The sequence below is a fragment of the Canis lupus genome, chromosome 35 (assembly GCF_003254725.2).
Source record: "Canis lupus dingo isolate Sandy chromosome 35, ASM325472v2, whole genome shotgun sequence".
NCBI classification, from domain to species: Eukaryota; Metazoa; Chordata; class Mammalia; order Carnivora; family Canidae; genus Canis; species Canis lupus.
Window position 1 is genome coordinate 13,757,732 of NC_064277.1, and position 26,487 is coordinate 13,784,218.

Below are 26,487 nucleotides of genomic sequence, written 5' to 3' on the forward strand. Positions count from 1 at the left end.
AATATCTAATGTAATGCCTGGCACATAATAGGGCTTAGCTAAATAAATGTTTATGTGATATATATCAGTAAATGAGTTCTTTCCAGCTCTAAAATTCTGCATTTCTCTCTCCCCCGTTGATAAGCAGGAGGATAAGGTAAGAGAAAGCTCAGACTCACAAAGAATGATAAGCAGGGAGGTAGGAGGCCATGAGGCTATGGAAAAAGATCCAGTTCTGAGTAGAAGTGGCACCACCACATCTACGGGACTTAACTTCTTCAGTCCCCAGTATGCTTAGGTATCAAACACATCAGGTGATCTCTGTTTATCCCTAAAATTCAATGACAAATAGATGAGCATAATTTTCTTTCAAGAACTGGAAACTGCCTTACATGCTTCTTAATACTTAAGTCAAGGGATTATATAATTTCAAGGAGAGCACACTTTCAGCCTGAAGTGCTGCTTCCTATATCACCTCTTTGCAGGATTAGAATTTTTTTTTTAAAGATTTTATTTACTTATCCACGAGAGACAAAGAGAGAGAGGCAGAGACATAGGGAGAAGGAGAAGCAGGCTCCCTGTGGGGAGCCTGATGTGGGGCTCAATCCAGGGACTCTGGGATCACGGCCTGAGACAATGGCAGATGCTCAACTGCTGAGCCACCCAGGTGCCCCGCAGGATTAAAATTTTGAAACAAAAAAGCCTTTGGGTTTTTTTTCTCTCTGCTTTCCCACTATCACACCCCATTCCCCCACTGATGAAATGGTTAACAGAGAAATCCTACACAAGACTTCACCTGAGTTCTTATGAAAGATCTTCCTTTTAAAAATACATATTGTAGCCGACATTACCAGCTGTCTCTGAATCAGCTGACAACCTAAAAAAAGGTGAAAAAATAGTAAAAAAAAAAAAAAAAAGAAAAGAAAAAAGAAAAAACATCAAAAAATTTAAAGCCAGAATGCTCATCATTGAAAAGTAAGGAGAAATTTTAAGACTCTCCCTAGCATTCAACACACACCCATACTGTAATCTGAATGTTGCCTTCACTTAGTGGAAGATTTTCAGCATAAACTGAAGTTATAATAGATTGGTGTCAACTACCACCTGTCAGACAATGCTGGAAAGCCATGTCACCAGGAGAAATGGACCAAGAGAAATAAATAACCTCCAAATGGTAGTCTACAAATATTGACACACATGGCCAAGATTCCACATAAATGATAGAAAACATGGCACGGACATAAAGTTCGGGGCTTGCACATTTATGTATCCTAGATGATCTGCTTTTCATAAATCTGCTTAGCACTAATGACTAGGATGCATTTTTAATAAATTAATTTTGAATAGATGGTGCTCTAGAGGGAAGCTGGAACTTGCCTTCAGTTATTAATAGTTAAAATGGAGGCATCAATTTAGGAGCCCATCTGCAGCTGCTTTAATAGAGAGTCCAACCAAAATGACCCCCACGACAGATGACCCTGATCACAGCGCAGATTTGTGTAGTCCTTAAACCTGTTCAATGGGTTTTCGCAGACATTATCATTTTTGACAAAAGATCCATTCTGTTTAGAGTGTATGTTCTAAGCTGTTGATTGTATAGTCATGACAGAAATGGTCTTATGCACACACCTCCTTTGTGCGTTTCCTATTGCCAACCTGCAAGGCAACTGAGCGAGGCTTGTGTCAAGCACGGTCTGTGACGCCGTGATAGAGAATGATTTAAACAGGACAAAAGAGGATCGGGTCGGCGTGCCTGCTTGATCCGACTGACCCACAAAGAAAGTCTGCATCAATGCCTGTAGGTTAATCCCGAATGCTCATACATAATGTTTACATGAAAGTCCATGCTTTTGTAGGTCTCCAATGCCTAAAACTGGGTGACCCGGGCTTGATAAGTAGTGAGAGAATCGTTGGGTGGCTGCCACTGGTCCATTACCACGTTTCCTGCATACGAGACCTAATTGGATCTCCTGAGACCTAATTCTCTGTGGCCCAAAGAATGTAAACTTCCAGAGGGCAAGGCTGTTTCTGCTCCTTTGGCTACTGAACACACAGCACCTGTCAGAGTGCCTGGCACTTAGTAGGTACTCAATCCGTAGTATTCGTGGAATGGATGGATGGATGGATGGATGGATAGATGGATTCTACTGTTTCTGCAACAGGCAAAGCGCCTTCATTCTCTACACTTTTTTTTTATTACCCACTGTCACACTCCGTCTGTCCTCTACTTTGCAGTGACCTATCTCCTCAGACACCCAGGACTGGTGTGATAATTACCATTTGCCTTATATAAATAAGAGATAATTGTTTTCCCTCCATTCACCCAACTCTTAGGGACAGTCAGGGAGCATTTTCTGTGCAAACATGCCGACCTCGTAATATCACCATCAGCCTTGTATTGAAAATTAATGACTATTTCATAAAATATTGAGACCTAAGACTGGCACTTAAAACAAGACTATCCTTTTCTTTTCCCTTAAAGCCGCTCCCGATTAGATAACTGCCAGACCTCGGTAATGTTGTGAAATAAACCTGCAAACACTCTGAGATCAGAGTGACACCGCGTGCCTGGGTCTCACACGAGCGGGCTGGTGGCTGGTTGGTTACAGCACCCATTAGCATGAGCTAATGAGTAAGCATTCCCTTTGCTGTCACATTCCTCTCCTGTTATTAGCCAAAACCTGAACTTTAGCTTAATTGCAGAAACCAGCCCGCCCCTGGCAGATGAGGGCATGGTCTCCATTGTTGTGATTGCATTCAAAGTGCTAATTGGGGGGACGGTGACAGATAACATGCCCCGGCACCAGCATGCAGGGAGCGGTAGGTGGGGTGCTGGGAATACGGATTCAGAGATGAAAAACCTCATCTTCAAAAGCCCCGAGGATCTGATTTTCCTCACACTTGCTCGGCCTTGCACACCCTAGATTTCCCAAGTACAAGAGCATCTCTCGTCTCTCGCATCTCAAATTTGCCTTTATTCCTTTTCCAACTTTCCTGAATTTGGAATTGACTCATTTCACTGACTTCTCACACTTCCACCTGCCCCACTGGGCCCCCTTTGAATTCCCTACATCTCTCCGGAAGCTGCTGTCTGTCCCTCCAGAGATTTTGCTTTCTTTAACACCAAACAAACCAACCAACCAACCAACCAACCAACCAACCAACCAACCAACCAGAGAATCGGGAATATTTGAAAAGGAAAAGACATGGGTTTTTGTACCTTCAACTCTAACCTCTGATATTTAAATGTCGTTAAAACTCTTTTGTATTTGCAGGGTGCTCTAGCTTGGGAATATCCAGGATCTTTCCACCCTTCTGTGTTTAATTTACATGGTCCCACTGCTAACTGGACATCATTTCTTCATGCTTGTATTTCTTCATCTTAGAAATGTATATAATCATCCCCAGCAGTCACCTGCTGCCTGTATCTCTTATTATTTTGGCTGCAAGCGATAGCAAACAGTCCACGTCGGGTAAGGGAAAAAAAAGGGGGGGATTCTTGACTAGAATAGTTGAAAAGCACAGGAAAAAGGCTGGTTTCCCTGTGTGATTCTGAAGCTGAGACATCTGGAGCGCTTGTTTCTTTCCCACACCAGTTGAGCTGTGCTCTCCTGGGTAGGCTGCTTCGTTCCTACTAAGGCTTTCTCTCGGGGTCAGCAGATGGAGGCTGGAACCCCACCATGCCTTCCTCTGAGCCTCACACCCAATACACAGAAGAAGAAGAACTGTGCTTCCTCTTCTTGAGTCTCCTTGAGCTTCCCCTGGCCAGGCTTGGGTCATGTGCCCACCTCTGAATGAACCACTGTGGACAGGGTGTGGGTGGAGCGAATTGGACGATCCTAGATCACATGCTTCCCTTCTGGAACTTGTGATGGAGTTTTATTTATGAGAACATGATAGACAGGGAGTGTTGGCTAAGGGTGCTCCCCAAGCAAAATTGGGTGCTATTGCCTCAAGATGGGAAAGTGGGGTCTGAGTGGCATAAACAACAAATAATCCCCAAACTACCACAGAAAAGGAGCCATAGTTGAAATAAGTAAAACACGTGGAATCTTGAATTTGAAAAGCAGCATGAGTTTCAGATGCAGCGAATTTTCTTTTATATACCCTGACTTAGGGAGAGAGAAGTAGCGTGCTGTATGAACTAAGTGTTACTTGGCATTTATCTGAGTGAGAGTGTTATGATTCAAGTGATATAATGTGACCAAAACTAAGTTCAAAACTGAGAATATGCTCATGCCAGATTGAGGTCCTCCTCTGCAACTTTATATTTACCAGCAGGGGCTATTGTAAGACACGAGTTTGTTGTTATAAGCTGATCCACATTGTCGAGGCTTCTGTTGTTCTTGCCTACTATGGACTTTGGGAAGAAGTCAATTAGAGAACTTCTTTAGCCAGTATCATAATGAGTAATGGGAGCATTTACATGATTGCTAATGGCTGAGTTTACACGATGCCTCAAAGCATCAGTGGTGATGTTTGGCAGCAGCACATTACGACTGTGATTATCACTATAAATTAAGTTTATGTTGATATAATTAGCAGTTAAAAGCTAAAGTAATATTTATACTGATACAAGTTCTATCGGAGCCATACTAGTGCAAACAGACTGTGAATGTTGATATGGTGGGAATAATTTGATTTTGCAAGGCAGGATATTTCTAAAAGTGGGATATCCTATTGGTATATAGCTAAGTAAATTTCTTTGCATATTTAGAGTCCGTAATGTAGCCAAGCGATCCCCACTGGGGATGCTCCCCACCTTGTGGGTCATCTCCCCCCCCACCTCCCGCCTTGGTAGCTCTGGCCTTGAATCATTCAAGCTGGAAAGGGAGAGGAGAACTGAGAGGGAAGGTGATGTCTATGGAACTGATTGTGAGGACATGGCAAGTGATGATCAGGACAGGGTCTTGACAAGACGGATCATTTGTCACAGGGGCCACCATGTAGCAAGATGAGTTATTTTGTTACAAGAACATGATCTTCCTTGAGAAACTCTGGTTGGGGCCAAGAATGATGGACATGTAGGCTTCCTTCTGTGCTTTGGGGGGATTGAAAGGTGATCGTCAGCATTGGAATGACTTGTCTCCCCGGAACGTGGGCCCAATCACCCTGACTCCAGATCCACAGGCACTCTATCGAAGGGTGCCACTCCAGTTTCTTCTTCTCTTGCTACATTTTATATTTACTCTCCCAAACCTGTAAGACTAGCCTGCATGTTGATGGGATTTTCTCTTCTTGGGGGATGAGAGAATGGGGTCGAGTAGGGTAAGTTATTTAAAATAAGTCTGTCTGCTGATAAATCTCTCTGCTGCTAAGTAGTAGAGGTAGAAATCTGATCTGAGGCTGGCTACCCTTGAAGCCATCCTGCCCATGAGGTAGCCAGTCAGTCCTCAACTGCTTATTCATTCAACACATATTTTTGAGGACCTACCATCTGCCAGCACCTTTCTGGACATTCTCTATATAATTATGTACACACACACACACACACACACATTTTATATATATATATATATATATATATATATATATATATATATATATATATAAAAGCATACCCAATGTACCCAAAATATTCATCAGTGATATAGGACCAGGCAAAGACCTCTGTCCCATGAGCCTCTATTTCAGGCTTCTCACGAAAAATGTGTGATTTAGTAAGGAATCTTAAAATGCCCTCATATGCTTGCTCAAAACTTTTGCTCATAAGTCGGCCTGGGTCAGTTGCTCTCTAGAGGCGTTCATGGTGGTCTTGTATCTTTCTTTGCCTGCAACAACTGGAGGTTCTGGTTACTTAGTACTTTGAATACAAAAATGGAAGCAGTTGGTGGCTCTTGCAAGTTAAGGGAAGTAGGAAATGGTGAGAGCAATGGCCTTTGGTTTCTTCTTGGGGTAAGAAAGTTGTTGGTTGTGTCTATGATGGAAACAGAAAGAAAGAGAGATGACTGGCATCCTAAACCCCAAAATCAGTCCTGGCCTCTCTCTTGGCAATAGAGAGAACCAACTAATAGAACCAACATTTCCTGAGGACCTACTAGGTGCCAGGCAAGTAAGTCCCATATATCATCTCATTTAATGCTCAAAGTAGACCTTATGTGGTGGACATTATGGTTCTAATTCACAAATGAGGAAGCTGAGGAGAAGCTAGTCAACCCGTCCACATAGATTCTAGTTGCTAAGCTGGGATTCAGACCTTGACCCTCTCACACTCAGCCAGATGCCTTCTGAGCCTCCTCACCTGGTGAGGGCTCTGTGAGGAAGAATGGTGAGCATCTGTCCTGCCCTCCTTCACCCTGCTCCCTTGGGATGAAGTGGAACTCCTGTGAGGGAGGCAAGTCCCCCGAAGGAACACAGCTGACTAGACTTTGGATAGGAAGCAAAGAGAGACCGGAAAGGCAAACACTGCAGGAGGGAGACTCCCCTTATCTGCCTTAAAAATGTGTGGGGTGCTAGTTGTCTCTAAAGTGATATGGGATTGGTTTCCCCACCAGACAGTGGGGGTTAGAAAGAACAGTTTTAGGTGTTCAAAAATAACTAAGAAAATGAACTGAGGAAAGATACTTACTCTTGATACTTTGAAGTTTATCAGAAATCTTGGGTCCTGAGGCAGAGAAGTTTCTCAGCTCCCTTTCCAGGGACTCTGGGTGATCCATGAGGTGGGGGTGTCGGGGGAGGGGGAGTGGGAAGGGGTTGGAGCATATATTTATTCTTAGACTCCAAGGAGCTAGGAAGGACTGGGACTTCCAGGCACATTGGAGCAGTGCCTAGACAACATTTGTTGATGTCACTTTCTCCTAGTTAACCTTCTTTTAAAAACAAGAATATTTGTAAGTCAAGAACAAGGACTTATCCAGGAGAGTGGGTGGTCCACCCTAGGTAATATGGGGTGCTCAAGTCAAGTGAAGCATAACCCCCTTACCATTCCCCCCCATCTGCCAAAAGTAACACATGTTTCCCACATGAGGATTAGAATTTGCTGGAAGACTGGACAGCCACAAGTCCAGACTATCTGCTAATGCTAATTCCTTCCTGAGTGGGCATCGTCTGGTCCTCTCTAACACTTAAGCAAACTCTACTTCCATCTTTCTTTTTTTCAGAGGCACACCTGTGCTTCTCTGTAGTCAGGAGAGCTCTGGACTGAGGTAGGACAGCTGGGTAACAGGCCCCAGTGTGTCCCCAATAGGCTGTGTGATGTGAACTGTGGACAGGTCACATTGTACCTCCGGACCAGATGTATTCTTTCCAGTCTTTTCTCTTCAGTTCCCAAGGCCTTGAGGTTAAGCATGAGGGACAGGCAAGTATATGACACATGCCCTTTTGCCATCGCATGAGCACACACACACTCTAACACACGCACTTCCTTTCAGTGCCCAAGTCAGTGGACAAAGTTATTTTCAGACTCCTCTTTCCTTAAAATCTGCTTGGGCTGCCCTTTCTTTTGGGGTCCTCTGTGGTGGTGAAAGGGGAGCAGGCCAGGGCTTATTGGCTACAGAGCAAGGGGCTCAGGTGCCATATGCCTGCTCCAATCAGTACCATTTGTGTTTGTCTTTGGGTGAGCCACTCCATCTCTTAGGACCTTGGGTCCTTTTTAGTGAAAGTTGTGTAGTAGTAGTTCTGGGTTCACAAGGCTTTGGTTAGGATCACCATGTCATACACATGAAGCTCCTAGAATACGGTCTGGCGCCTACCGGGACAAGGAACTACTATTAGCTCTTGTCACCTCACCAAGCCATCTTTGGGTAAGCCTCTGGCTTCATTTCTCCTGGGATTTCTTCTCCTCTTGTCTCACCTCTTGGTCCTGCCAGTGTAGCTTAAGAAACGCACTGACAACAGTTTTTGGAAATTCCTAGCAAGTCTTTTTCCCAGCGCTGCGTTAGTAAAGTCACATTTTTCAGCTTCAAAAACAAACAAAAACAGTCCAAACCTCCTGCTGGAATCACCCAGAAACACAGACATTGAAAGTATGTTCTCTAGTGTCAGAGGTGAGGTATGGTCTGGGTCTGGGCCCTCCTCCCCAGTGATAATCACAGAAGAGGAAGGGGTCATTGCCACCAGGAGTTTCCGATGGAGAAGTTTCTACTAACAATGCCTCGCTGTTAGGGTACTGGCCTTTCAGCAGAGCTGGGACATCAGCCCACTCTGGGAAAGCTCCAGAGAAGGGACCCAGGACAGGCATCACCTGCTTACAGCTTTGTTGTTTAGATAACCAATTGGTCCATTTGCTGGGACTGAGCCACAATGACAGCATGGCTTTGGTATTTGGGGAGAGGAAAGGTGCCTGGCTCTTTCCAGGTTACGATGGCACTCCTTGACTATTATTTGCTCTTGTTGCTGGGGGGAAAGAAAGCATATATTGATCGTCAAATTTTCCCCTTTGATGGTGTGTCCTGTTGGCTTACAAATAAGTCAGGTTTGAACCAAGTCTTAGACACAAACACACACACACACACACACACTCCCCAAAATAAAACCCCTCCAACAAATGGCTTACACGTGGAGGTCCTGTGTTTGCAGCAAATCTTCGGTTTATTTTAATGGACAAATAATAAATCCTTCCAAAGGGGGTATTTAGAATGGAAATACTGATGGGTCCTTTAATTGTGACATGCTGCCAGGCACGGCTTTGACACAGTGAGATGCGGTGCCTGGGGGATTGGATGCCATGCATCAGGATGACGGGATGGTAAGGGGCTGCTGAGCTCAGATGCTGTCCTGGGCCCAGGGGGGGCTCCCATTAGTGCTGCGATTGGTGGCACGCAGCCGTGGGTCCTGGGCTCATCAGAAACAACACGCCGTAAAACTTGTTTTCAAGGAACTGACATTGTCGTGCTGTTTATGGTGTGTGCTCTGACCAACTTCCTACCTCCCCAGGTGGGCTTTTCCTGGTTGGTTTGCTCTGTGCTGCACTGCGAATGTCACAGCTTCAAGTCAGAGGATGTGGATGTGGGGGGAATGTCAAAGGTCAGCTCATTTCTCAAAGCCCGACCACAGGCTGTGGGGACCCAAGGGATCCAGAGGAAGCCCTGATTTCTGTGTCTTGTCTCACTTGCTCACGTAGGAGCCACCAACAGTCTCACCCCAGGCTCCATCTGCTGGCTGCACCTCATCCAAGCACCTGCCATCTTGTCACCTCCACTTGGTGACCCTTGCCAGTCACTTCTACTTGGTGACGTCTCTGCCCCCAGAATTGGGCAAGGATCCCTCCCCACTGCCACTGCCCCGTGTTCACTGGAAAATGAGGTCAAACTCTCTGTTGAGGTTAAACAGCATTGCCTGGAACATTAGGAAGGAGTCCAAGGCCCATAGAGGTTGAAATGTCTTCTTACGTTATCAGGAACATGTTTTTTGGGGGCTTTTTTTCTGGGTTTTTTTTTTTTTTTTTTTTGCACTGGTCTCAACACCCCTTTCCTTGAGGCTTTGTTGGCCTACAGTGCAGCAGTGAGCACTGGATGCCGGTGCTACCTCCTGAGACTGGTCTCTCCTCTCTGGAGCTCATGGCTTTGAGAGTGGAAGCTCTCTTGCTCTCCTGTCAGGACGGATCTCAGCGCCTCGGCTCACACTCATCACCTCCTCCCTGCATACAGAGGTGGGGAGGGTGGTCAGACATCTCTGAACTCCTTGAGTGTCTGTTACTGGATTCTTGCCAGCTTCTGATCAATCCATAAAGAAGGAAACATGTCACAACTCATGGTGAAGAAGAGAGACCTCCCCGAAAGACACTTGCTGTCTAGCAGAAGTGCTGACATTGGGTGGACATAGTTCACGGGCCGTGCTGAACCCCAGGATGGAGGCGCGGAGGCTGGCAGGTAGCCATGGCTTCACATGCCACATCACCACTCAATAGGAGCGCAGCCTTAGGCAGGTCACTTCTCTGAAGACCAGTTTCATCACCTGTAAAATGGAGACAATATCTCTGTATAGGGTCACCCTAGGAATCGGGTAAGATGGTGGCCCAGACTTGTACATCCACGTGTAGAGTAGCATCATTTACAATAGCCAAAAGGTGGAACAATCCAAATGTCCACTGATGGCTGAATGGCTAAACAAAACGTAGTCTATCCATATAAAGGAATATTGTTCAGCCTTAAAAAGACAGATCATTCTGGCACATGATACAACATGGATGAACTCTGAGGACATTACTCTGAGCAAAATAAACCACATAGAAAGGGACAAATATTGTATGACTCTACTCGTATGAGGTCTCTGGAGGAGCCCCACTGACAGAGACACAAAGTAGAGTGGTGGTTGCCAGGGGTGGGGGGAGGTGAATGCAGAGTTACTGTTTAAGGAGTGAAGAATTTCAGTTTTTGCAAGATGAAGAGAGTTCTGGGGATGGATGGTGGTGATGAGTGTGCAACAGTGTGAATGTGCTTGATGCCTCTGAACCATCCCCTTAAAATGGTCAATACCATGTCATGTAGATACTGACACAATAAAATAAAATGATGGGTAGTGTCTAGGCCATGGGTAGATGATCGGTAGATGGTTGTGAAGATCGTTGTCTTCAGGAGAGTGGACACTTACACCTGGTCCCCCTCCGACCGAGCTCGGACAGCTAGTATTTCCTTCTGCGGAGCATATGCTCCACTTGTACCAGATCGCTGACACGTCTCCCCTCCTTCCTCTGTGAGATCCAAGGGGGATCGTTGGATATTTAGGGGAGATGCAGAGAACCATTTAATGTAATAATAATGGAAATGGAGCAAAGATAAATTAAGAGCTTTCTCAAATGTGCTTTTTGGAAATTCTGTGCTCCTCCCTTCTGCTTGCCCCAAGCTGGATGTTTTAGATTCCACTTTATCCAGACAAGGAGGTGGAAGGTAACGTCTGAGCCTCCATGAGGACCACTTGTTTTGTCTTGGCTTGGAATCTAGTCTCTTTTTTTGCCCATGGAGGCCGTTTTCTCACAGAAAGTCCCCAAAAGTGAAAAAACAGATTTTCCTCTGTCCTAAAAAAAAAAAAAAAAAAAAAAAAAAATGTAGCCCCGGCCTGATCCTCCCTCAACATGGTCACTAAGAAAGCAAAATGTGTCTAACACTAACAGAGCCCCAATTCATTGCTTCCAGAGCCTGTAGCGTTTTATACTCACTCTGCAAGCATAATCAAGGGAGTGATTCTGAACCTTGTTAATCAGAAAGGGCCCTTTAAAAATGTCATGCTGTCAATATAAAACTTTGCTAAATTGCATTATAAATGCCAGATTCAGTCAACTAACACATTTAACACCGTTTCTTAAGTACAGTTTAGATTTTATCCGTGCCAGGCAGAATGAGAAAAATACCTCAGGAGAGCCAAAGCCCATGGATTCATTGTGCTACGCTCATTGCCCCCAGAGAGGGATTATAAATATTTTATTCCAAATCCCAGCCACACTTCTCCCTCCACTATTGTCAGTGAGGTGTCCCCCCAAAGTTGCTGGCTTGAGAATTGTACAATTCTCACAGCTAAGGCGGTTACAAAGGGCAGGTGTCTCAGACCAGTTTTTCAATCAGCAGACAATTTCTGTAGCTATTGTCTTCACCAGAAAAGAACAGTTTCCTGTGAGTCTAGGGCTAAGCATTGCATGCACATCCACCATGGGGGAAGATGGCCTATTGTCAACATCCGTAGAATCCAAAGCCACATGGCTTTGGGGAGGGTTCATCATCAGATATAAATTAACAGAGAACTACCCTCTGCTTTCTCCTCCCCTCCCACCAAGGAAAGTTATTTCTACACTGTTTTCACTAATTTGATGGTGTCCTTGTCCTGTGATCCTGGTTGAAATTGCGCTGTTCGGGGCTCTGAGCTTGACTGAACAGCCCAAAAGAAACCACGTTAAGGACCTGACAATGGTCAGCAAACATTGTGATTTATGAATTTCTAAAAAATCTTCTCTCGTGATAACTAGATGACTTTTTCCATGGTGCATGCATTAGCTTATTTCAGGATGAAAGGTTCTAAGTACACACGGCAAAAGAGTACTGTGAAATATTAACCGATTCCTGCCTTTTCTCCCCAACCCCCTCCTCTTCTTCTTTTTACTGGTTCATTATCCCAAGAAGCAATGACATAGGTGAAGCTTTGGAGCATTTCCCAGGCTGCTGAATTTCAAAAGTCTTGCCCTCAGGAAAAAAAAAATGCGAAGATTTTCTAAGCATAATAAAGTAACTAGCATTTACTGGAAACTTTCTATGTGCTAGGTACTATTTAAAGCATGTTTTTATCTCTTCCTTTTCATTATAATCCAGTAAGATAGATGCTGTTACCACCCCTATTTTACAGATGAGAGAACAGAGGTACAGAGAAATGGAGTATTTTGCCCAAAATGGCACCTCTTGTGCTATAAGGCTGTTTGTATTCCCCCCAAAATCAATGTTGAAATCTGAACCCCTGCCCACCCCCCCCACAGGTGATGGTATTAGGAGGTGGGGCCTCTGGGAAGTGAGGAGGTCATGAGAGCAAAGCCTTTATGACGGGGATCAGCACCCCTGTAAAAGACATCCAAAGGAGGTCTCTCAGTCCCTCTGCCATGTGAGTTCACAGCAAAAAAGGTGCCCGACTAGGAAACAAGCCTTCACCAGAGACTGAAATCTGTGGGCACCATGACGGTAGACTTCCCAGCTTCCAGGACAGTGAGAGCTAAGTGTGTGTTGCTTGTCAGCCCCCCAGTCTGTGTTGCTGGCATGTGGCAGAGCTGGCTCACTGATGCACTGGTGTGTCTCCAGAGCTACGTTCCCAACCATGGCACGGATCTGCTCCTTCCTGGGCAAGAAGTCCCAGGGGAAACACACTCAGTGTCACCACCTGTGAAGGGAGAGATGTTCGCAGGATTGGGTAGGAGGAGAAGTTGCACCAAGGATGGTCTCTGTGAAGACCTCAGCTGCCCTCAGGAGGAGCTCTAAAGGTGAAGTGGCCTGTCAGCGTCGCCACAAGCTGGGGGAAGGCATTTGGGTCTTCATACTCTGGCTCTACCAGTCATTGGGTGAAGGTTGCCCTGAGGTGGGGCATGGCTTTGGGTGGAGGCAAGTCTTCAGCCATGGCAAATCCCATGAGGGCAGACGGCCCTGGGCTATCAGCCAGTAGCATGCCCAGCAGCTGGGGGCCATGCCCTTCAGTCCGAAGGGGGTCTGGGCAACATACTACAGTGTCCGCTGCATGAAGGAAGAGGCCCAGAGAGTGATTGTTAGCCTCAGCCTCATCCCAAAAGGGAGCTCTGAGCATGAATTATGCCTCAGAGTTTGTGCCAACTTGAGATAAGAATGCTGGGCTTCCATATTCCCTCACCCATCAGTCTTGGCTAAAGACAACGCTGGGAGGGGGAGGTTTGCATGTAACTTCTAGACATGGGAGCCTCTTCTGAGTGTGTGTGAGCTAAGGCAAAGTGGCTCCAACAGTCTCAGGGTGGGGCTCAGAAGGGGGTCACAGGCACGCTGAGCTGGAGAATGTGCCCAAAGGGACAGTTGAAGGATCCCTGTAACCCAGCTGAGGCACCCAAGGTATCCATGACAGCTCCTATAGATCTGAAGGGATTCCACAAGCTAGGATAAATGCTGAGCCAGGAGAGAGACGAGGTCACTAGGAGAATGCCCTGCATCTGCTAAGAGGGCACTGAGCCTCAGCTGAGGGAAGGGAAAGGGGTTGCTTGAGTCTCAGGGGAGCCTTGCAGGGAAGGTAGACTCTTGCAGAGAAGGCTGTGGAGGGGGTACTCTCAGAGTGGGAGCCCCTGAAGAAACCCACAGACCTGAGAGGGGCAGGGAGGTGGTTGGGGTTTTCCAGAGGTGGTTGGGGTTTTCCAGAGTGGTCAATGTCCCAGGGTGAGTAGGAGAATAAAGCAGCCCAGTGAGTGGGGGAAGCCAGAACAATGGGGTCTCGGGAGGTTGTGGGCATCTGCGTGGACAGGTATTTGGGGATTGGGCAGCCAACGGACACCTCAGTGCATGCCAGGTGCCAGTGTGAACGCAGAGCAATGGGGACCCACACCCGCCCGGCATCTTGGTAGGACAGTGTCACCCTGGAATGTACATGTTGCCTCAGGAGAAAGAGGAGACCCTAAAATGACCAAGAACACGTTCCAACTACCTGGACAGATGGAGGCTCAGAATAGAAATGGAGTTAAAGGGGGATCCCTGGGTGGCGCAGCGGTTTGGCGCCTGCCTTTGGCCCAGGGCGCGGTCCTGGATATCCGGGATCGAATCCCACGTCAGGCTCCCGGTGCATGGAGCCTGCTTCTCCCTCTGCCTGTGTCTCTGCCTCTCTCTCTCTCACTGTGTGCCTATCATAAATAAATAAAAGTTAAAAAAAATTAAAAAAAAAAAGAAATGGAGTTAAAGGGAAAGAAAGAAAATTAAATTTCTTACTCGTGTGCATTTACGGGCCAAGCTTGTTGGTGCCACGTGTGGTAACTATAAACGAGGTCTTTCAGAAACCTCTGAACTCTGTACATGGATGCTCCTCATGACAGGTGTTTGTAATGCGTGTTTTAGCTCGGCATAATTGCTGTTTTCTGAAAGTGATCTTTTCCTTACATAAAGAAGGAATTACACCACGATATGCCACACAAGGGCTCAGTCAATTGACCAAGGCACAGACGATCACACCCGAGTGCAACACAGGCCCCTAAGGCAGAGAATATACTTTGTGGACATGGCCTCAATTCCACGGCTGCCCTCGTGACATCATAACCCGTGTGCCCAACACAGAACGGTGCGGGCACACCACCACGCACACACATGCACCTCTTCTGAGGCCATTATCTCTTTTACTTCCTTCCTTCTTCAGGCTGCAGTGAACTGGAAGGACAAAAATCTGAGGAGTATTGGCCAGCCTCGGGCCGTGAGTGTGTGTGTGTGTGTGTGTGTGTGTGTGTGCGTGCGTGTGTGTATGAGCTTGCTCTGTTTCCAGCCAGGGTCTGGGAGCTGTGATTTCCCGGGGCTTGGAGCTTTCCTCGTCTGTTCAAAGCTCCCTCCAAGGTTTACCACAGCCAAGGAGAACAATGGAAAGTGGGCTGCCTCTCGTAAATGAACAGAAAGACTAGACTGACTTTGGGCTGCTCTGGTGGGGTAAATGATCTATAAAATGCAATTTTAAATTAAATAGGTGCTTTATGGACAACACAGTATTGATTTTGTTTCCACAGGCAGACGTTGAAGGAGTGCAGCCCATTTGTGCATGTGAGTGCGTGTGTCAGACAATTTGGGGAGAATACAAGGGTGAGTTTTAATTTAACCTGATTGCCCAGAAAGGACTTAAGGATTCATACCTTTGGTTTTTCAACTCTTCTTTGTTTTGAAATAAGGACTCCTCGCCCTTCTACTCTGCAGGCTTTTATAACTCTGTCAATTCCTTTCAGAAAGGTCCCCCTCCCTCATGCTTGTGACACTTCTGAAGCTCTTCCTCCCCACACTAACTTCTTTTCCTTGCAATGAGTGACAAGACAAGCAACTCCTGACACCCAGAAGCAGAAAGGTATGGTGCCTTTCCATCACTTTACCACCAAGCTCTCTAGGAAAGCTCCCATTCAGCTCTCTAGGAAACAAAAATAAGATGTACCAGGTCATACAGAGAGGACCCTGGGGTTCTTCCTCCAAAGTGTTGCTTGAAAGATGGCTTTGGCTACATATAAATACTTCCAACATCCTCAAGATTGAAAGGCACTGCGGGCTCTGAGCAAAGCAGAGAAATGAGAGATGTCTTACAGGCCTCCCCTGTCCACAACTTTACGATGCTGTAGCAAGTCTTGCATAGCCCCAAACTGAGAGCCTAGTATTTTCTAGAACACTCCATTGAACAAAAGAGTGATTGGATTAACTCATTCACACTAAGAATTTAAAGCATTTGAAGTTAAAAGAAAAAAACCTTGAAAGATAGGTTTAATTGTTGGCAGGGACAGGAAGAAGAAGCATTCTCTTTTTCACTGTCTGTGGGGGAGAATTTGGTGTATTAAAGTCTTAATCTGTACATCCCTTGACTCACTAATTCCCTTTCTAAGACTTATCTTAATGAAATAATTGGAGATATGTACAAAATTGTGTGCACTTGGATTCACTGTAGTGTAATTTATAATGGTCACAAACTGAACATAACCTAAATTTAAAAAAAGAAAATGAAAAAAGAGTGCACTAAGTTAAGATTCTATAGTGTCAAAAAAAAACAACAAAAAAACAAAAACAAAACAAAAAAACAGAAGCCAAGACAAGCCAGACTAAGGAAAGGAATGGAGGTTGGTGATATAAACATGCCTTGTGAGACTGAGGTTAGGAACACAGCAGGGGAGCCCCTGCCTTTTATATCCGTGGCCTGGGACAAGGGGACAAATGAAGGTTCACATTCCAGATGTCTGATTATGTAAGAGTTATACCCCAAGCAAGCATAATGTTTTGACGTCTTACTTTGACAAACATGCCCCCAAAATAACCTGGAGTGCCAGATTTCTCAGTTTTGTGGCAGAAAATGCAGCACATGGAGAGCCAGACTGTAGTCCCGGGCCCCTTGGACTTGTCCTGCTTCTCCTCTCACCTCCTGGTCTGCCCTGCATCTCGAGGGGCCTTGCTTACACATCTTTTTCCCCTGCAAATAATCACTCTTGCCCACTCTTGGATATAGGCATGCAAATACCAGCAAAGTTAACATACGTGTGAGAGGACAGACCCAGGGAAGGGGTCGACACAGGCCCTTGAGTGGGCTGGGCCATTTGTCCTGGGAATTCAGGGATCCTGATTACCCCAAATGTGGTTCAGAGGAGAGTATGGGTTTCAGATGGGTACATCTTTAGTCTCCAGGGGCTGGGCTTGGCTGGAAGAGAAATGTAACAGAAATCCCAAGGCAGGGGACTCCATGCAAGAGGCTCAAGGCGGGGTTCCCTCTTGAGGACCTGCAGAGAGGACTTATGTTAGTTTCCTGTGGTTGCCATAACAAAGTACCACAAACTCAACAGCCTAAAGCAAGAGATTTATTCTTTTACAGTTCTGGAAGCCAGAAGTTTGCAATCGATGTATCAGTAGGGCCAGCCATACTCCTTTTGGAGGCTCTTATGGAGAATCCTTGCTTGCCCTTCCAGCTCCTGGTGGCCTCAAGGTGTCCCTTTGGCTGTGGCAGCATAACTCTAAACTTTGCCTCTGACTTCATATGTTTTTCTTTTTTTCTCTCTCTGTGTCTCTCTTCTGATAAAAATGTAAATCACTGGGTTTAGTCCCCACATTAAATCCAGAGTGATTTAATTTTGAGATATTTAATTAAGTACATCTGCAAAGACCAAGATTCTGAATGGACATGAATTGGGGCGGGGGGGGGGGGGAGAGACACTATTCAACCCACTATAGCATTAAAAATGGAAACTAAAAAAAAAAAAAAAAAGGAAACTAAAAATCACAGAGAATCCAAGAAGTTACTTTTTTTTCCATGTCTGTCTTTGCTTCACTCTGAAAATCTGCTCTATTAATCTGTGTCTTAGTCAACTGTTTGTTTCTGTTTCTCCTACCCATGGGGAATTATGGTTTCCCTGCAGCTACTAGTAATTGTGCACAACCGCACATAAAACTGAGAATCCATAGGCCCCAATTCCACATTCCTGGGAGAGAGTCTTCTAGGCTGAATTTAGATCACATGTCTACTCTAGTCTGATAAATTTTGACCAGATGGATAAAGTCAAACCTGGATTATAGCCATGGAGCAAAGGCAATTATTTCTCTGGGTTGGCTTGTGGAAGGAAGGGACACCCCAAACAGTATCTAATACACAGATAAGTGGTTAAATTATGCTCTGGCCATAGGAAGGAAGACCATACAACTATTAAACTATTGTGGTTTGGAACAAACACTAATGGCAAGGCAACATACAAAGTGGGAAAGCAAGTGATGAAGTAACACACATATAATACTGTACCCTCATTATTAATCAACACACGCATACACACATACACATAGAGTTAAGGATAGAAGAATATACACCACGATATTTATAGCACTATCACGGGACGATAGGCTATGCATGAGTTTTATGTTTTTTTCCCCAAGATTTACTTTTAAATTGCTTAGCATTTTTAAAATTATGCTCACAGAAGGATTTCTAATACCAAGTAATGATTTCTTACTAGTGGATTTTGAGACATCACTGGGAGAAAATTTGAGATAATAAGTCTAGGGGACATGGATTGGGTATTTGCCTAGTACATAAAGTTTCCTCTTTTTGTGGACTTTCCCTGTGACTATCACCTGTAGCCTGAATCCCAAGGGGCATACATATAAAACATATCCTTCCACATGGGCCATGGAGGTGGAGAAGGTCAGTCTGCAGAGAGGAGAATAAATAATGAAGCTGATGTCAAAACGAGGACAAAGATGACAAACACAGATCTGCACAGTCCTTCAGTGTGATTTAAACCCTCTCCAAAACCTGTTGACATTTCTGTTCTTGAGTTTGTTCTGATGCTTTATAGTTATCACAAATATCTTCTTGTGTTTAAACGAGCTTGAGTTAATTTCTGTTGCTTGCCAACAAAGAGTTCTGAGCAATAATGTCTTTCATAGTTCTTCCAAATCATAAATCACAAGTGAGCTTGGTCTAATTTCTAAGAAGAATTATTCAGATCTGAGACCCAACCCCCTATATAAAACTTTGCCCTTGGGTGCCTGAGGCATAAGCCAATGAATAAGGAGAAAAATAATAAAAGTGAGAGGTGATGGGAAGGAAGATGAGCAGGAGGTAGATCAAAGAGAGAGTCAGGGGAGGGGGGAAAGGAGAGCCATATGAGGACAGAGTTCCAGAAGCTAGAATACCAACAAAAGTTATTTCAGAAGGACCCCTCATCCCTGACATTTGGTAATCTTAAATTCACAGTTCCACGAACAGTTAATTGCCTTCTACACAGGTCAAATGAGTTCCAAAATTAGTCAAGTTTTTACATATTTGATCTTCGAGGCTATCAATTTAGCCAGTACATCATTTAACCCAGTGCATCTAAATTCCTTCACTAGTCATTCCAAATCTTGGATATCTGCAGGAGACATTATTTCTTAACACCACCTACTATGGATAACCACAGACTGGGTAGTTGTGTGTGATGATAGTCCAAAATGACATCTCACTGACAACAAATTCCATTTCTCAGTACTTTCTAAGAAAATGTATCTCAGGTTCCATTGAAGAAGTCAAGTGATACTTCTGTATGGCCTCTCCAATACTAATGTATTACTGTCAGTGTTTAAAAGTTAATTTCACCTTAACAGACTATGACCTATTGAATGAGAATCCACTAGTCTACACTGATATAAATGTTTTATTTAAAAAATTATTTTAAAAGATTTTTTTTATTTATTTATTTATTTATTTATTTATTTATTTATTTGAGACACAGAGAGAGAGAGAGAGGCAGAGACATAGGCAGAGGGAGAAGCAGACTCCTTGTGGGGAGCCTGATGCAGGACTCAATCCCAGGACCCTGGGATCATGACCTGAGCCAAAGGCAAATGCTCAACCACTGAGCCACCCATATGGCCCTTTAAAATTTTTTAAAAAAATATTTTATTTCTTTGAGAGAGAGATAACATAAGCAGGGGGAGTGGCAGAGGGAGAGGGAGAAATAGGCTCTCCAGTTAGTTGGGAGCCCAACACGGTGTTCAGTCTTAAGACCCTGGGACCATGACCTGAGCTGAAGGCAGGTTCTTAACTGACTGAGCCACCCAGGTACCCCATAAATAAATTCTTTTAAATGGGAGAGAAGGAAAGTAGAATGCCAACTAAGAAATGTGGAAAGAACGATGAGATGATGAAATAATCACTTGGTAAACATCACAAATACAATTGATACAAGCAAGAAACATCAATGGATGCTAAAACTGTTGGGTATGAGATTGATTATAAATGGGATGCTGATTTAACTCTCAACTATCTTCCCACAAAAATATTATTAATGACAAAGAGGATAACAGCAACCTTTTATAGTGGAGAAACCCAGCAGACTGAACTTTTACCAAGTGATCAACATTAGCCTCACTGCTAATCAGACAAATTGATACCATGTGCCTCCTGATACAATGTGTGAGGGAGATCCATCACTTCTGGGAAATTCCTGACCAAAGTAACATAACCGGAATCTAATCAAGAGGAAACGTGACACAAACTCAAACTGAGGGACAATCTACAAAAATATCAAGTTCATGAAAGACGAAGAAAGACTCTAGAACTCTTCCAGTCTAATAGAGGATAAAGAAACAGGACAAGTAAGTGCAATACATGGTACTTGACTCAACCTTGAACCAGAAAAAAACAATTATTGTATTTTGCTACAAAGAACATTATTAGGGAAGTTAGAGATTTGAATAGGGTCTAGCAATGAGGTATAATCTAAATGATTTCAGGGTAAAAAGACACAATTCCTACAATGTAATCTTAGTTCAGAAAATTATGTATCTTATTGGATATATTTTTTTTTTTTGACTTTTAAGAGAAGTAAGCCTTTATTTCCTTGTTTCACAAATAAACTTGGCTGAATTGGTTGCTTTTTGGTGATTAGTCAAAGAGACCAAATCCCATATCCTCGTCCGATTCCTCCGACTCTTCCTTTGCTTCAACCTTGGCTGGGGCTGCGGCAGCAGCAGGTGCAGCAGTGGTGGCAGCAGCCACAGGAGCAGCAGCCACAAATGCAGATGGATCAGCCAAGAAGGCCTTGACCTTTTCAGCAAGTGGAAAGGTGTAATCAGTTTCCACAGACAAAGCCAGGACCCGCTTGTATCCATTGATGATAGAATGGGGCACTGATGCAACAGTCGGGTAACCTATCTGCAGACATACGCTGGCAACGTTGCGGACACCCTCCAAGAAGCGAGAATGCAGAGTTTCCTCTGTGATGTCAAGCACTTCAGGGTTGTAGATGCTGCCATTATCAAACACCTGCTGGATGATCAGCCCAAAGGAGAAGGGGGAGATGTTCAGCATGTTGAGCAGTGTGGCTTCGCTGGCTCCCACTTTGTCTCCGGTCTTAATCAGCTGCACATCACTCAAGATTTCAATGGTGCCCCTAGAGATCTTAGTGGTAATGCCTAAAGCCTGGAAGAAAGAGGTCTTCTCGGGCCCCAGACCTGTGTTCTGGGCTGGCACAGTGACTTCACATGGAGCTATGGCACCAGCACGGGCAGCAGCAGGAACCTTATTGGCCAGCAGCATGTCCCTGATCTCAGTGAGGTCCTCCTTGGTGAATACAAAGCCCACATTCCCCCGGATATGAGGCAACAGTTTCTCCAGGGCTGGGTTGTTCTCCAGATGCCCTCGGATGGCCTTGCGCATCATGGTGTTCTTGCCCATCAGCACGACAGCCTTCCCGCGGAGGGACATGCGGATCTGCTGCATCTGCTTTGAACCCACATTGTCTGCTCCCACAATGAAGCATTTTGGATAATCATCCAAAAGTTGGATGATCTTAAGGAAGTAGTTGGATTTCCAGGTCGCCCTGTCTTCCCTGGGCATCACGGCGGTGCGTCAGGGATTGCCACGCAGGGTTTAAAGACGATGTCACTCCAACAGGATGCCTGGAGAGAGGAGCCTTATTGGATATATTATTAAAGTTTTATACACACACACACACACACACACACACAGACATATATGTGTCTATCTCTATCCATCCATCCAGAGGGAATGACAAAGCAACCATGGTAAAGACAAAACAGTGCCATTTGGAGAATCCAAGTGAAACTATTATGGGAATTTTTTGTTCTATTGCAACTTTTCTCTCAGTCTGGAATTATTTAAGAACAAAAATAAATACTGCACAAATCCCCTAGGACCAAGCAGTAGTGCTCCATTTTCCATATAGTGATAAACTGCAAAGTGTCAGCTTTGATTTCATCATGAAGATTATGCAGTTCACTTCCTAAGTTCCACTCTTACTCTTCCATTTGTTGGCCCAGGCAGTGCTTGTACCTGGAGGCCTTCCCTTGGTGTCTACATGGGCAGCTGTGGCTTGTCAGGACTGGAAGCATCCACAGTCCTGACTCAAGAAGCCAGGGAGCTCCTCACATCTTCTACCCAGGACCTCAGGGACCAGGGGCTTCCTTGAGCTGGTGGATGGCAAGGCAAACTCTGCTCCCTTCCAGTAAGGACCTGAACAGGATGCTGATGGGAGGAGGTGAGCTGGAAGGGAAGGGGGAACATCTCAACTTCTATCTTTTTTCCAGCAACAACTTGTCAACCCTGAGAAATTTTTGAAGTTTTTTTTTTTTTTAAACCTTCTAACCATTACTATCCTATCACTAACTGTTAACCTGGTCATTACTGTCCTAACTAACCATCACTAATCATTAACTTAACCATTACTATCGAATATTTCTTCTCCTGAGTTCACTAGCACTTCAGAAAAATTAATCCTTCCCTACTGGAATTCAGAACATAACTTGACTTCTACACACACACACACACACACACACACAGAGTCTGAGGACATCTTCCATCTCTGGCTCATATTACTCACCCAGCACCCAGATCCTTTGGCTTCTCTGTTGCTCCCCTGGAGAACCATGACCCTCCCAGCAAATCCTTTACCTCCAAAAAGAAAAAAGGAAACATGATCATCACTGGTTAAGTGTGACATCTGGGTACCATTGCCAGTCAGGAACACTTAGCAGGGCTCCAAGTGGGAGCAAGGCAGTGCTGGTTTTCTGGGAAATTATAAACGCCCAGTACAAGATATCTGTGTCTGGTTCTGTCAGACACATCGTAAAACCTTGGAACTTACGTGCTGCTGGTAAATGTCCTTCGCAATTAGTTGTCTCTCCTTAGGGTTTCAATAGGGTGTTCTTTGAGGGTAGGAAATACATATACTGATGTCCCCGAAGGGAAATAAAGGAAACACTTCAGACATGATGCCAGACTGTGTGGTCATCATGCTGCTGTTCTTCATTGTTTAATTTGAGCAGTGATGCAGAAGTGTCAGGAGCCAACCCTTGGGTACTCAGTGATGAGAGCTCAGAAGGACCCTCCACCTGTCACTGTCTGGACAAAGTTAGACTTGGGATGGAATTGGCAGGAGCTCAAGGGTGGTAGAGAGATGGTGGTGTCTGGGAACTGGCTAAGTCTTAAGGTGAAAGCCTACTGGCTAATGGTAGCTTGGTCTCCTGTAACAGAGATGTGAGGCTCACAGACAGGATACGCCATCCAGGGTGGGAGTAGAAGATGTACCAGGGGGCCAGGCACGTCACAAGTAGTTTGTGAGAGAAGTGGTTTTCAAGGGACCTTTCAGGAAAATGTTTTTCCTTGAAATGCTGAGTTCAGTTAGAGCTGTGAATGGTTAACAAAGTCTTCCTGGCAGATGGTGAGGGGATGTTGATGGACACTCAACGTGGAGGAAACAAAGTGCAATGGACTTGGGTGAAGAAACGTCATACTTGCTTGCTGGGAAAGAGTTTGGTCCTTCTTCAGGAGCAATTGGGCAGGACTTGCTACTGATTAAAGCTACGTGATTTACTGTGACTCTGCTCTCAGGAGGTTGTCCAAAGTTTTCTTAATTTGTGTTTGTGTGGTTTTCCATTTGGCCATCCATTACACAGAGATGGTATGTTTCAAAGCCAGGCTTGGCAATGCCCCTGGGGCATGCACCTCAGCCACTGGACATCATAAAATCCTATCTTGGTGCCAATGGAAGAAGATGCTTTCAAAGACCTGGATGAAGTTTCCCTTTGAAAATTTGTTTTTAAGTGCCTGGGGAATGAGAGATCATCTCAGAGCAAAGCTGGAAACTGCTGGTGCAGTTAGCTACTACGTCAGATTTTGCTCTCAAAGCTTGGGCCCAGAAATACTCCTGGTAAGCAACTTAGTTATTCCCAGAGAGAGGTCAAGCATTTACCCAAAACTGCAAAATCTCAAAGTGAGTTCTTTAGCTTAAAAGAATGTTTCATAATGTTCAAATAATTTGCTAAATATGTTCTCATGTCTCCTTCACAAGAATCTTTAAGAAATGTGTGCTATCTTTCAACAAATACTTCTCAGGGCCTCATTGGCTTTGTAACTTGGGATAACATGGTGGGGATGGACAAGCATGGTCTCTGCCCTTGCAAATTTAATGTGTTCTGGAAGAAGACAATAATTGTGAGTGTTACTTATTCCCAAGGCTGAACAGCAATGTCTTTCATCGATTTTGCTGAGGAGAAAACTCAGGCTCACAGAGGGTGAGGGATAATTCTCACACCCAGAACTAGAGGGAAGGACTGTTACCTTTTCTATTATGCCTTTCTGTTTCACAGGGCACATTACTTCAATTTGAATATTTTATTAGATAACATTTCCTTGTCACAAATGTAAGTTTAGGAGAAAATTTGCAGTGTAAGAATAACTAATATTATAGGGATTTATTAAATCTAGACAATTTCCTCCACTTATTTTATTTTTTGGCCCATTTTTGCTGTACTGGTAATTTCTGATAAAATAGTCCATAAAGTAAAATTGCAGAGACACCACAACTTGGCTAAGGCATGACTAAATATAGCTTCTCAAATCTGTCCTTCTCCACAATACGCTGCCAATTCCCAAAATAACCATACAAAGAAGACTCACAAGAGTGATTGCTCACTCTTCTCTGTCTACTTGGTGCTCAGCACAATGACCTGGCACAGAGTTGCTACATAAATGCTGAATAAATGAACGATAGCTTTCAATATTGCTTTAAAGAAAGAAAACCTTTCTTCGGGTATATGATCTTAAATTACACAAATTGCCCGGATTAGCCCCTTGAACCTATACAATCAACAAAAACCAATGTCAAGGTGAAATATTTGTAATCTTACATACAGATATTTCAGTTAGCCAAGCTTGTTAAGGAGGGTTGATTCTTAAATGATTTCAGAAATTTGTTGGAGCATCTGGGTGGCTCAGTCTGTTAAGTGTCTGCCTTAGGCTCAGGTCATGATCCTGGGGTCCTGGGCTCAAGCCCCACTAGGGCTCCTTGCTCAGTGGGGAGTCCACTTCTCCCTCTGCCTCTCCTTTTGCCTTTCCCCCTGCTCATGCTCTCTCACTCGCTCCTGCTCTCTCTCTCTCTCAAATAAATTAAATCTTTAAAAAATATTTGTAGTATCTTAGTGGTCATTATAGGATGTTTCAAAAGATCTTTTCTAAAAGGGATGATTTAGCTTAGAATGAGTTGAATTGTATACAAACATATTTGGAATCATCTTGAAGCAGGTTTCAATGTGATGGCTCACTGTGTGTCTTTTATATGACTTCAGTCTCATTAGGCTGACCACAACATTCCGAATTTTTAGCCAACATTTTCTACAATGACAAGATTATAATTCTTGAACTTTTTGTTTCTATAGGGTGCCAATAAAGGCCTGAGTTTAAAAAAAATAGCAGCCAAACAAAGGAGGGAGGAGAAGGTGAAAAGCTTTAACAGAAAAGGACAAAATAACTTTGGGCAGAAGGCAACCAAATATGTTTTGTGGCCTTTCAAAAGAGTCCTGTGGTTCAGAGTTGTTTCACATCATTACGTAATGAATGCTTGTGCATATACATGGAGTTGTAAGTTGCCACCACTTGGCTTTGGTCCACTCCAATAGCATGGAATGTTCCTCTTGTCCAAAAATGCCTTAGCTCATGCTGTATGGTTGACCCACCTGAAAATCCATAAAAGGGATGGGATCAAGTCCTGTCCCTACAGTGATTGGCCAGAATTTGTGGCATCAGGCTGTGGTTGGTTTCATTCTGGATCCTTTGTCCACATGGATTGTGGTTTAAGACATTTGATGAACTTGAAGCATCATGTTGTGAGTTTTTTCTAAATCCAAGAATTAGTTCCACCATGAGAAGGGAATGCTTGATGAAAGATGGGTCATAGTCACTCAAAATGTCAGGCTATATTTTGCAGAATGATCTTGTTTTCTTTTTTTATTTATTGCTCAATAAACTGAATGTTCATGGGAAAGAATTTGTAGGCATTCTAGTATTTGTCTTTGGAATGCCTTTTCCTACATATGGTAGCATGCAGCATCGGCATAACGGACTGTAGACAGAAATCTTTTACTACAATTCTTTATTACAAATATTAGAAAACTGAAGGACAGAGAGCTTAAGGAACTTGTTCAAGGTAATCAGATTAGTTAGTAGCCAAAGCTAAAACCCAGGATTCAACATTCCCAGTATTTCACGTATAATTTCATAAGCCCATGCAGACATTCCAAATCAGATTCCTCTCTCTCTCTCTCTCTAGAGCTCATTCTTGATTTGAGTATCATTTTTTTCTGGAACTAATTACAAATTTACAGTTTAGGCACCAAGCCAAGCCCAACTATTATTGCTTCAGGCTCTATCAGGGTGAGATACAGGGAGAGATTTTCTGACTCTGCTTCATGAGTCTTCCTCGGGGGTCACAGGACAAAGCAAGCTCATATGAGTGTCTGCACATGAATGTGTACATGGCTCATGTGCCCATATGTGGATGTGTGGGGGAGAGGCAGGGTATCTTCTCCAACTTTGACAAGATTATGTCTTTCTTTACCTACTTACATATTGGGCTTCTGGTAAGATTTTATTTTTTAAAAT

At 44.2% G+C, this 26,487-nt stretch overlaps 1 protein-coding gene across 1 annotated transcript; it reads right to left on the bottom strand.

Annotated features, from left to right (window-relative positions):
• Nucleotides 1–20,401: 20,401 nt before the first annotated feature.
• LOC112657967 (60S acidic ribosomal protein P0) lies at nt 20,402–21,497 on the bottom strand. Its single transcript, XM_025444066.3, has one exon. The coding sequence runs from the start codon at nt 21,424–21,426 to the stop codon at nt 20,473–20,475; it is 954 nt and encodes a 317-aa protein (XP_025299851.1). The 5' UTR covers nt 21,427–21,497; the 3' UTR covers nt 20,402–20,472.
• Nucleotides 21,498–26,487: the final 4,990 nt, after the last annotated feature.

Bases quoted from the DNA above. Each gene is read 5' to 3' on its own strand.
- LOC112657967 (XM_025444066.3), bottom strand. From the start codon at position 21,426: ATGCCCAGGGAAGACAGGGCGACCTGGAAATCCAACTACTTCCTTAAG.